The 12,859-nt window shown below is 39.3% G+C and overlaps 1 protein-coding gene across 6 annotated transcripts in view; it reads right to left on the bottom strand.

The window, feature by feature from the left end:
• EBF2 (EBF transcription factor 2) overlaps positions 1 to 12,859 on the bottom strand; it is a 187,973-nt gene that overhangs the window by 18,664 nt on the left and 156,450 nt on the right. For all 6 annotated transcript variants that reach the window (XM_058549802.1, XM_058549806.1, XM_058549805.1 and 3 more), the window contains one exon: positions 620 to 708. In XM_058549802.1, coding sequence (XP_058405785.1) covers positions 620 to 708 — 89 coding nt within the window. The remainder of the gene's footprint in view (positions 1 to 619; positions 709 to 12,859) is intronic.

Below are 12,859 nucleotides of genomic sequence, written 5' to 3'. Positions count from 1 at the left end.
AACATGGCATTTTATAATGTGCGTGCTTAAAAAGCAACTATAAATTTTCCAATTTAGTAATTTCTCATTAATTGAATACCTTATAAATTAATGTATTTTTAAATAAAGAAAGCTAAAATAATGAGTCAGATTCATGATATAATTTTCATAAGCAAGTTCATTTAAAAGTGATGCATTTCATAGGAATTTTACGTGGAAATGTTTTTCACTTCATTAAATACCTGTGTACATAGTAGGCCCTCAATGAATACTTGATGGTGGATTAATGTGACCCCGCAATATGGGTAATTAAATTATATTTAAATACAAAGGAGTGGGAACTTACACTTTTAAGCAATTATACAAATATTTATTTTCGTAAAGTTGGCAATGTTTCATAAGCTGAATACTTGAAGTGTATCTGTTGTATAGGCCCATATTTTCAGATTTCTTATTTCCTCAGAGATTAATCATAATATATTTCATAGTTAGTAGATATTTTATATACATCTTGTATCTAAAGCTTAGCCAAATTTCATGGCCTATTTTAATTTTAAAGAGACTTAAGTTGCTGGATTTATGTAAGTTTGCTGAAATCCTACAAGAAGGTTATCACATGTCAATTTCCAGAGCATTTTACCTTAGCTAATCTCTCCGGATCTCCGGGATGCCTCGGAATAACTTTCTGCAGTCTCTGGAAGCCATAGTCTATGGTGGGTTCATTTAATGCTGAAAAATAAAAGTCCTCTTTTTGAGTATGTATCCTAGCCATAAAGCAAAGTTTCTAATTAAATCTTCCACAGGTAATAGGAAGGTTCTGATATTATCTAAGAATCGATACATAGTAGATATAATCAGTTAAGGATTTTTGCTATTGGCATTGGTTAATTCACACTTAAAAGTTTGAAATTAATAGCAATTTAATATTTTTCCACTGTAATGATATTTCAAAATTTCAGTATTATTACAATTATTTTATCATTTCTGTCTCAGGTGCACACACTTTTAATTCTCTGCTCATTCTCAAATAACCAGAAATATTATACAATCAACCATACCCTAGTTTCTTATGAAGACAATAAACTACCTTTATATGCTTTTCCCTTCTTCCTCCTCTTCTTTTTCCCAAGTATGCCTTTATTGTCTATTAATTCTTCTCTTAAATATCACTTTTTCTTAATTATTTTCTTAAATATTTACATTCATGCATATATAAACCTTCTGTGGGTTTATTCTCATAAAACCCCGTTCTTATGCATAATACACTTTCAGAATTTCCAATTATATTTCATTACATGTACATTCATTTAATGTCAGGCTCCACCATCCACTGCAAGTTCCTTAAGAGCAGAACTCATTGTGTTTTGTATTCTCATTGCTGAAGACAGTGCCTGGCACATAGTAGGCACTTAGTGTCAGCAACTGTGAAATGAGTGAGGGAGGGAGGAATGAATGAATGAATGACATATTCCAGCATTTCCACTACGCTAAAGAGTTTTCAGAGTTGATTCTTTTATCCTTTCTCCTTCTTCCTCTCCTCCTTTACTTTTTAGAAGTTTATTGTTTAAATTTTATGGTTTTAAAATCAACCCATGATCGAAGTAAAGAAAAAAGATACAAAGAATAAAATAATAATCACCTGCACTCCCATTAGGCAGCAGTAAACACAGGAGCGTGTATTTTAATTTTCCTTTTTGCGTATATCTTTTATGAATATTTATTGCTATTATTCTAACTATCAAAGCAACACCTTTGTTTAAGAAATAAGAGATTTTAAATACAGAACTAAAAATAAAATCATTCATAATCTCACCATTTTAGAGATGATCTAGGTTAATATTTTTGCTTATATCCTTCCAGATTTAAACACACACATATACTTAAAATTATTCAAAAACATACTATTCACACTGTTACATAACCTACTTTTTACCCGTTTAACAATATATCAAACTTTTCCCCAGGTTATTAAATATTCTTTTATAACATTATTTAAAATTCTTGCATATTTTTCATGACATGGTCGATAATTTACTTAAATGGCTTCCTAATGTTTGGCATTTAACATAATCCTAATTTCTCACTATTATAAAAATCAGAGCAATAATTATCCTTTATGCATAACTTTAATTATTTCAATTGGAAAACTCCAAGAATTAGAATTACTGGACCAAAAATTATGACATATTTAAAGCCTTTCACACACTCTGTCAAATCACTCCTCAGAAGAATGTGCAAATTTTTACTCCCTCCAGCAATGCATGTGATCATTTTAACTTACATTTCTTTATTCATCAGTGAGGTTGAAGAATTTTTTCTTATACTTGATCATTTTAATTTTCTCTTTTATGACCTGCTTATTAATACTTTCTGCATTCTTTTCTATGGGGGATTAGTCTTTTTTTTACCTGTAAAAACACTTTATATATTAATATTTTTAACACTTTGACTGTCACTATGTCACAATATCATATCCCAATTTGTCCTTAGGTGTTACATGTAGAGAGACCATCGCAACTCCAAGATCCAGTAAGTACACACACACACGTATATATGTGTGGGGGTGTGTTTGCAATAATAGACGTATACATACATATATGAATTCTTCTTCTTTTGGTTTATCACTAAAACGTGTACTGCTCATCACATAGGTAATAAGTTTTTTGTTTTTCATTTTATTTTTTACTATGTATTTCACTTTTTGTTGTTTTTGTTGTGAATATGATTACCCCCTCATCACATTTTCTAAGTTTTACTAGCACCTAGAAACACTTTTGGTTTTTATATGTCTGTGCAGGTAGTGTGTGTGGTACATGGTACAGTCATTCGGAGAATCAGTGTTAGAATGGGGTAGATCTTGAGTTTGAATTTCAGCTCCACCATTAATTTCTGTAAGCTTCTGTTTAAAATCCATCTCATAGGTTTGCTGTCAAAATGAAATGAAACAATATATAACGCCCCCAGCACAGTTCCTGGCACATAAAAGATCTTAACCAATGGTAGCTATCTGTTATTTTGCAACCAAACCCCTGACAGATGTCATTATTTTTTCTGTTCATTCTTAGGCTTGTACATTCATAGCATCTATGTATAATGAGCATTTTGTCTCCTTTTGACAGGTATATTAATCCCACTTAGTTCTCTTAATCCCATTCTTGTGTTGGCTAAACCATTTCAATAGTGTCTAAAAATGAGGACAATGGTGGATATTCTCGCTTGTTTTCCTCTAAATGAGAATGACATTTCACCACTAAATGTGGTATTAGCTATTTGAGATAGATATTAGTTACTTCTCTTTGATAAGGGTTTTTATCAGGACTTGTAAGAATTTTAGAAAATCACAATCATATGAATTTTCTCTTTTGATCAACTTATATTGTATTTTATAATAGATTTCCCAATATTTCACAATTAAATGTTTACTCATGGAGGTGGTATATAATTTGCTTTGAATATTTCTGAACTAAATTTTTTAATATTTTCTTAAGACTACTGATATGAGGATTAAATCAATGAAGTCACTGAGAATAGTGCCTGGCACATATTGAGCACTCGACAAGCGTCAGTTATCATCATTGCTGGGGATTTATGTGCTCATATTAATAACTGGGATTGTGTGCGTGGTGTTGTCCAGCTTCTGATGGATTTTTATTTCATACCAGCTTTGAAAAACAAAGTGAGAAGCTTTCTATATTTTATCCTATGCTCTATAAAACTTATATAGCATGGATATTATCTCTTGACTAAAAGTTTGAAAGAACTCCAGTGAAATTGCTCTTGTCAAGGTCACCAATAATACGTTAGCTAAACCAATAGGAATTTTTCCATTCTTATATTAAACTCAAGTTAGCACTTGACACTGGAAGTACTCTCCTGCTGGGACTACTTCCACCCATTGGCTTTCCTGAACTCACACTGCCCTGTCTCACTCCCACCTCTCCAGCCATGCCATCTCAGCCTGCTTTGAGGACCGCTGGTCCTCAGTCCTTCTTGTAAATGCTGATGCTCCTCACGATCGTTGCCCAGGCAGTCTTCTGCTCGGCTATACATTCTCCCTTGGCAACCTCATCAGTGCCCCCATGATTTCCATGTCAAGCTACATGCTTTCACAAATCTTTGTTTCCAGTTTAGACAGCTTGCCCAAGATTCAGCCTTATCTATCAACTATTGGCTGAAAATTTCTACTTGGATGGCTCATAGTCTCCTTCCGCTCAAGACCAAGCTCACGCGATTCTCAGTGAATAGCCATCACTCATCAGACTGCCAATCAGAAACCTTGGATTCACTCCTTATTTCTCAATATCATTTGTATTTTTCTAGAAAAATTATGCATTTCATCAAGATTTTAAGTGTCTTAGCATAGATTCTACAGTTCTCCCCTCCTCCCACTCCCACTTGGTCATAACTTTCTGAATTTTGTCTTATTTATAATTTTGTCTTCCTTTTGTTCCAAAGAGAATATCCTAAAATTTCTAGGTGGTTGGGTATTAAATTGTTAATTATTTATTCTAGTTAATTGCACTGTTGCACTGGATTCAAAAAGGTGGCCTACAGAGGGCCGGCCCCATGGCTTAGCGGTTAAGCGCGTGCTCTCCGCTACTGGCGGCCCGGTTCGGATCCCGGGTGTGCAGGGACGCACCGCTTCTCCGGCCATGCTGAGGCCGTGTCCCACATACAGCAACTAGAAGGATGTGCAACTATGACACAGAACTATCTACTGGGGCTTTGGGGAAAAAAAGGAGGAAGATTGGCAATAGATGTTAGCTCAGAGCCGGTCTTCCTCAGCAAAAAGGGGAGGACTGGCATGGATGTTAGCTCAGGGCTGATCTTCCTCACCAAAAAAAAAAAAAAAGCTCTGAAAGGGCCATAAAAAGGGACTTATTAAAAAAAAGGTGGCCTACAGAATATCTGCCTTTTGGAATTTATTACGTTTTTTGTGAATTAACACATATTAGTCCTGTCTGTGTTCCATGTGCAATGCTTTAAATGTATTATTTAGTATATCTTCTTATTCACGTTATTTAACAGATTTTATACCTAATTACTATTATAAGTTTATTCTTCCACATTCTCCTTGTATTTATAATAGTTTTTTAATGCATATACTTTTCTCTAGTCATTAGGAAGATACACATTTTAATTTAAAGCAATACTTTTAGATTTCTCTAAAAATATTTTATTTTTTTCTAATTATTTGAGTTTGTTGAGGCCTCCATATACAAGGAATTTTGCTTACCTTTAATTTCTCCACCTCAGACTCTCCACTTTTACATTTTTGTTGATAGTTTATCTTTAACTAATATTATTATTACTAGATTTTCTATTATTTGTATCTTTTATTTCTATTTTATTTTTTTGATTTTTTTTTTTCTCTGAGGAAGATTAGCCCTGAGTTAACATCTGTGCCAATCTTCCTCTACTTTATATGTGGGTTGCCGCCACAGTGTGGCTGACGAGTGGTGTAGGTCTGCACCTGGGATCCGAACCCATGAACCCAGGCCACTGAAGTAGAATGTGCCTAACTTAACCCCTATGCCATGAGGCCGGCCCCTGATCTGTATCTTTTAGACATTAATTTTCATATTTACATTAAGCTGTATCATTGTATTAACAATAATTTAGATACTCAATATTAACTCTGTTGACCAACAGTCCTGTGATACCATGACTTTTCCATTCTTGCATTCTTCATTGATTCCACTCTCCAGCAGTCAGGTGAAATCAGTAAGAATAAAAGTTGAATTCTGTTGGTGCCCTTGAAATATGAAAATATCTTTCTGTCTTCCTCACACATAAATGACAACTTTTCTGGATACAGAATTGTTGAGTATACTCTTCTCCATTCAAGATCAAGTTTCTGCTTGTGTTGCTTGTTCTCACTCTTGGAGGCAGAGACAGAGGCGGCTGAGGGGGTTTGTCAGGGTCTCCTCCATTACTTCCTGGCCCTGCTGTTCTTTCTCAGGAGGGAATGATGAGTCCAGCTTTCACAAGTCCTCCACCACAACCCTGTCTGCACACACTAGCACAGTGCCACACAATTTCTGGCATATTTATGACATCAGCTTAGCTTCAAGCTTGAATCCAGATTTCCCTTTTTTGTGTGTTTTCCTGAAAATATCCTCTGATATATTCTAGGGGTGGGGGCAGATTAAACACTTGCATTCACGTTACCATCTTACCCAGAAACACATGTGAGAATAGCTGTGTGTGTAATTGGAATCATTCTGTAAACTTTTTTTCCCCACTTAGGATTATAACGTCAGCAATTTCTGAAGCGTTTTTCTTTAATAACAGGATTTTTAGTGGCTATAAAATTCAATAATGAAAATCATTATTACCACTGTTGGAATTTACTGAAGGCTCACTGTATCATGGCCACGATGCTAAGCCTTTTACATATATTAGCTCATTTAATCCTCATTACAACCCCGTGACGTGGGTTTTATCCCCATTTTAAATGCAGTTCGGGGTAAAGGTGAGATCTGTACCCCGGTTTCTCTAAGTCTAAGGCCTGTGCTCTTAACCTTTTCTGTTGCAGAACTAGAGATGTTGGTCCAAGCCCCAACCAGAGATTCCAGCCCCCTGGGGCAAAGGCTGCCCCTCTGTGCTTAGCTACTGGTCTGGAGCTGGTGAAGAGCAGAGAAAGTGCTGAAAAGTGGCCGTGCCACCCTCTGCTTCCTCTCACCCACTCCCTGCAACCCCCTCCAGTCCTCCCCGTGCTTCCCCACCGCCAGCTTCTAGCTATGGGCGGCAGGTCTGGAGAGTGAAGCCTGTCGCCCAGTTGCCTGACTTCTCAGTCATGAGTGTGGGGGAAGGCCCCATTTGGTATCAATCAGCAAACACAAACAGCTGCCTGGTGCCACAGGGTGAACAGACTTGGTGACAAAATGCTCTAAATCAATCATTGCCTCATCTTTTTTCAAATATGCACCATTTCGTTACCTAAGGTGCCTATTTTCTTACATGAAGAAAACGGAAGTTACAGATATGGATGTGCTCACAACGTGCTGACTATAAAGTAAGGGAATATCCTGTAAGGTAGAAAATCTAGCCCCCCTAAAGGCCCCTGCCATCTCCATTACTGCCCTTGTCCCTTCCTTCCCATTTGCATGGTTACCCCACAGGCAGATTCTCACTCACTAGAGTTCTAGTGGTCCACTCATGGGCCTGCCACTCATCTCCTTATTCCTCGTCCTTCCTCCTGCTCACAGAGGAACTCTCTAAAGCTGGGCTCTCATCAGCACACAGAGGTGGGACGTAGATGATGGTTTCTCACATATTTGTACCCACCGTTCTCCCCTATTGGGAGACAAGACCAGGACACAAGAGTAATGCCTGGTTTCTCTTGCCTGCCCTCCCCTCCTCACTCCCCCACATTAGAAACAGCAGACTACCTTGACCATGGTGGGTTAGCAATCCTTGTTTAAAACTGAATAAGCAGATTGGGCATACCCATCTATTTCTTACGTTGATTGCTTTTCGGCAGGCCCCTGCCAGACTTCACAGGCATAAACTGTGGGATGGGTTATGTGTGTATCCAAGCTGAGAAAGGCTGTAGCAAAACACACTGTCATCTATATCACACGTGTACACACACACACACACACACGCACACACAACTTCATTTAATCAAGAGCACTTTTGAAGTAAAAATCATGAAGTTGAAACTGTTCAGTCAACACCAAACTGTAAGAGGACAACTCAGCCAATCCCTCGAGTGCTCAGCCTTCAAAACACTGAGGTCAGACTGGACAACTTTTACTGTGGTTCCAAACTGACTTCCCAATTGACCAGTTGTTTTTGCATCCTGTAGATTCAGCCTCACCTTGAATCCCACCCAGCCTCCCCCTCCCTACCTCCCTGGGTGTTCTCTGACTCTTCAGGCCTGGTGTGAGCCAAGTAAACCTCAATTAGCTAATGAGGTGCCCAAGACCAACACCAAGACTGTCTCCAAGCGCCAAGCAGATCATTAACCACCATCATCAGCGTGAATTTACAACCTCTCCTACCACATGGAGTGCGGGGGTGCTGTGAAGTTCTGCCAACCCCTCGGCTGACAGGGACACAGAGAAACGCTGGCAAGGCAAAAACAGAGTAAATTAAAAATACGCTTCGATCTATAGGCTCTATTTATCTATGTCTTTCTTTGGTAACATAACATTAAGGTAAAAGGTCATATCCCCACTGAAATATAATTTATATTTACCTTTTATTAAATAATTATGGCATGGCATGAAGTTAAATATTACAGAAGCTAATCAAGGGGGAATTCAATAGAGAAAACTCAGACATGAGAATTTCGTTTTTGCTATACATAGAATGTCTTAATCCTCCACTGGGAGTCATTCGGGTTTGCTTAAGGAGTTTAATAAGACACATTTCAACCGCCACAGAATCTAAATCCCATTTGGATCAGCCTTGGAAAAACTTTCATCAATACCTTGAGATTTCATAATATTTCTCCTGAGAGCCTGGATCTTTTGTGTCATTTCTCATTTTGATTGTGGGTATAGTATATGAGGTTACTTACATATCTTGGATGCAACAAACATATATAAACTATAAGTAATGTGTGAAGGGTTTCTTTTATAAGCACATAGTATTTAACCAAAAATATCTACTGGGAACCACTCATTTAAAACAAAAGCTGGCCAGTGCTCAATATTAATTTCCCCAAAGGGTTAGTGAAATGTGTAAATTCTATGTGATTTTTTCTTCCCTTAAGAGGAGGCACAGGGACCAGATAATGCTTACCCTGGTTTAGGCCTCTATTTCTGTTTCCCAAAAATATAGGAGACACTGGCTAACGTGGAAAGGGGACTCTTTGTTAACAGAGTCTTGGTCAACCCTCAACAAAGACAACATTGATGTTGCAGGCAGAGGTCATTCATGCCCTTGACCAACAGGAGTCCTGACCACAAAGATGGCAACATCAAGGACCAATAGAGTTCCTCTGCAGAAATCTGAGAGGAGACGAATAAGATGATGGGGTGAGGGAAGCTCTGAGTGCTCAATCGGGCTGCTCCTCTGGGATGCTGCCCTGGGGTTCAGCTTTCCTCACTAGTAAGTCTTCAGCTAGAGCCTAGGATCATCATGGAGTCTATGGATGGCCAGCAAGAGACTGATAAAAGTCTAGAAAGTCTGAGCCTAGCTGTGTGTTTGCACATAAGTGCATTTATCTGCAGCAAAGGATCTTCACTTTTATCAGAGGTGCACAGAGCTCACAGAAATAGAGGATCTCTCCAGTCCTAACTCTAAATCCCAACCTTACCCAAGAATAAAGAAAACAATGGAAAAGAACCCTGTTCAAGAAACCTAAAATCTCTGTAATGTGACTGCCAGATAAACGCCAGACTAGAAGGTGGACTTTGATGTGCAAGCAGAGGAGAAAACAAACATTCCTCAGAAATAACTCTCTGTGTGGCTCTGGTCAAAGAAAGTTACTCTCTGTTGACAGGACAGTTAGGTGTCCTAGCTTGGGGAGGAATTTAGACGTATGCAGACTAGCCCCTGCCCTCACGCCACCTTTAGGACTTCTCCATTCTGTTCTTCCTTCAGTGTCTCTGTCCTCCAAGTGCTTTGATCATGCATATTAATTCCGTGAGGCATCCTTGTCTGTGCTATGAATTTGATTCCTCTCTCTCTCCTTCCTTTCTCCCAATTTCCCAGTTCAATCATCTACCTTCTCTCCTACTCCTTATGTGTCCAACATTCAAAGGCTATGTTAAATTAGCACTTAATGCTCCCAAGTTAAATTTTTTCATAGCATTTGATGGTGTGATGGAGATAAAGCTGGCCCGGCCTGGGATCTGCCTTAGTTCCTGACCCTGATCAACTATGCCACCTTCAAGGCCAGGTGGACTTTGCCTTATTTCTCTGCAAAGACAAAAGGTCGGGCTAAATGGCCTCTAAGACCCCTTGTAAGCTCTTGCAGTATATGATTCTAAGACTATTATTTATTTGGTGCAGTGAATTTCTTCTTTGAGAAGTAGAGATGGGTGGGGTTGAAGCCATGGGCTGTTGAATTAAGTTGCCTTTAGCCTTTGTTACATTGAAATCTCTCCCTACACTCATTTGTTTCAATGTAGCAAAAGTTCAGTGTCACCAATTAGGGAAAAAAAAAAAAAGAACAAAGATAATATAGGAACACCTTATGAAGAGATGGTACCTGCCTTTGTGGATACAGGAACCAGAACATGCGGTGAGAACCAGCAGTGCACAAGTGAAAGATTAGACTGAAGCCTTCTATATTTAATTTTAAATGAAATATTAATTCAATATTTAATTACGCTTTGGTTTCAAGAAAAACTGCAGCAGCAAGACAGATTGTTTGAAGAAGGGAGTAATATACATGGTTAAGGAGACAACTGTAAAAATTAAAGATAAATTTCAAGCGTAAATCTAAATGCCACAACGGAGCAGTTATGAATATGTGCATGCTCTCTGTAATGTGTACTTAGAATATTATAGCTGAGAGCACCAGGCCATTAAGGGGCTGGGACGTCTCTAGTGAAACAACGGCCGGCCCCCTATTCCGGGGCTTCCAACGGAGACATCATTCCTCAGACTCAGCTGAATGAAGGATCTGAAATTTCACGAGAGGTGGGGGTGGAGGTAACTTCAGTAAAACTACAGGCTACCAGGAGAGCCGTTGATTCAATCTGTTTCCAGTGTGAACAGGGAACAATTGTACTTGGGCCAGTTTTTGATGTCTGAATTGGGTATTTTTAACTAAAAATCAGATTCATTTCTTAAATGGGAATTTTTTTTTCCAGGATAATGCTATTAAAAAAAAAAAAGGAAACGTGAAGTGGATGAGCTATTAACATTTGCAATCCAGCTTGCACATCTGTGCAGTGCAGCTTTACGAAAGGAGGAGCCCACACTCTGTGCTGAGCCTCGGGGAGAAGACTGTTCAGGGTGATTTGGGGGTTTGTGGAAAAATCTAGGCCTCCCATTTCTCCTCCAAACTGCTGCCTGTTCTTGGCCATTTTCTTCTTAACACTTTCTCCCAAATAATGAACAGGGGTATGCAATCAAATGCATTTGTTTGTGCTAAAGTAGAAGATAAAAGTGTTCTGGGGGAGGAAATTAGCTGACATGAATTCTTTGGCTTCTCAGTGTGTCTCGATTAGTCAGGGTGTTTTGCCAACTTCTAAATTCAACCACACACCTTGGGAAGCAGCTCTTCTGCCTGCACGTGAGCCAGCTGGGCCTAGTCTGTCTCTTCTGCTCCTCTTTGTCCTCCTTTGAAAACCTGCTTCTCCTTCACACACACACACACACACACACACACACACACACACACACACACCCGCCGCTTGCCATGCAGAGTCACCGTTCTCAGGCTGCCTTGGCCGTCTCTGTCACCTATAAAACCCTGATTTGTACTCTAGACCCAGATATTAAGGGCACGACGTGGCAGGTCTTTCAAATAGAATCTACCTTTCACAGAAGAGAAGACATGCAAAAAAGTCCACCCTTGTTCAAACAGCAATGAGGGAGGAAGCCACCTAGAACTCGTCCCAGAAACCGTGTCCCTCCGCCAAATGCTTACAATAGTGAATTTTGCTTATATTTTTACATTTCTATACATTGTACTTTGCATATCTATATCATTTCACCTTCCGAGTAAGATAAATATCTTCCTATTTTTTAGGTTAGAAAACTGAGGTGAAGAATGGTTAAGTGATTTGCCAGAAAGTTGGGTCTCAAATCCAGGCCTCTAAACCCTGTGTCACTCACTGTCTGTCTCCCGTCCCAACGCTAAGTTCTCTCAAGTTTAATTACAAAGCGGAGTTTGTACTCCTTTGCCTTCTGAAACTTCAGTTTTTCATGGAGAGGATAATTTCTATCACTTGTAAGGATTCAAAGCACTTCACAGGCTCTAAGCCTGTCATATCACACTGAAATAGAAATATCCCATTTTGCCATCTGGAACACCAGGGCACAAGTGAGGCATTCTCTGAGCCCCCTCCACGCGCACCAGCCAGGCCTATCTCCCGTGCACTTCCTCGGAGTGACAGCCAGAGAGCCAAGGCCATCAGTATCTGCCAACTAAAACTACCAGATGAAGCCAAACAGATGGCCTTGCTGTAATTTCTTCTAAGAAGCTCTACAGTATTGGTAAGTAGCACAGGTTAGTGGTTAAGAGAACAATCTTGGAATAAGACAGCTGGGATTGGACCTAGCTTGATGACCTTGGGTAGCAGGATTCTCATCTGTAAAGCTGAGCTGCTAATAGAACCAGCATAATGGGAAAAGGTGGTGATTATATGAGCTCATAAGACAGGGCCTGGTCCTACATGCTCAATAGATGACAGATGTGGTTACTGAATTACTATCGTCATTTTTTCCTCACTAGTTTTATCTGATGATGGAACTTACAGGAGACTTCTTAACCAGCAATCAAATGTTTAGCCCAGATTCTGCGAAGAACCATAGGAACAATACTGAAAAGCTGTGCTCATCTACCCCCATATTCTCAATGACCTGCCATCGGCTCACGCATCATGACTTTTCACTTGTTTCTGTGGGTGGTGCAGATTTTACAATTATAGACAATGGCAATTCCACCCCCAAGTGCCATGCTCCAGACTATCTGTCCCTGCATCCTCAAGACAGCCAAATAGTACCTGCACAGCCAATAACCGTGGTCCCACTGGGTGCCTCTACCAGGATTATTTTTCTGCACTTCCAGTTCTCTGTAGAAAAATCTGTGAGAGGAGTAGAGGATCTGCTCCCCTCTAAGCCTCGGCTGGCATACCGCCTCTAGGTCTTAAATGAGACAGAGGCAATTGGACCTCTCCAGATGAGCTATATTCTCATGTGGGTCTCTCAATTCTGCAGCAGCAAGCTGCACTTTAGCAAAACATGGTTA

This window comes from Diceros bicornis, chromosome 11, assembly GCF_020826845.1.
Source record: "Diceros bicornis minor isolate mBicDic1 chromosome 11, mDicBic1.mat.cur, whole genome shotgun sequence".
Lineage (NCBI taxonomy): Eukaryota > Metazoa > Chordata > Mammalia > Perissodactyla > Rhinocerotidae > Diceros > Diceros bicornis.
The sequence above is the reverse complement of the archived record's forward strand: the minus strand, read 5'-3'. Positions and strand labels throughout refer to the sequence as shown.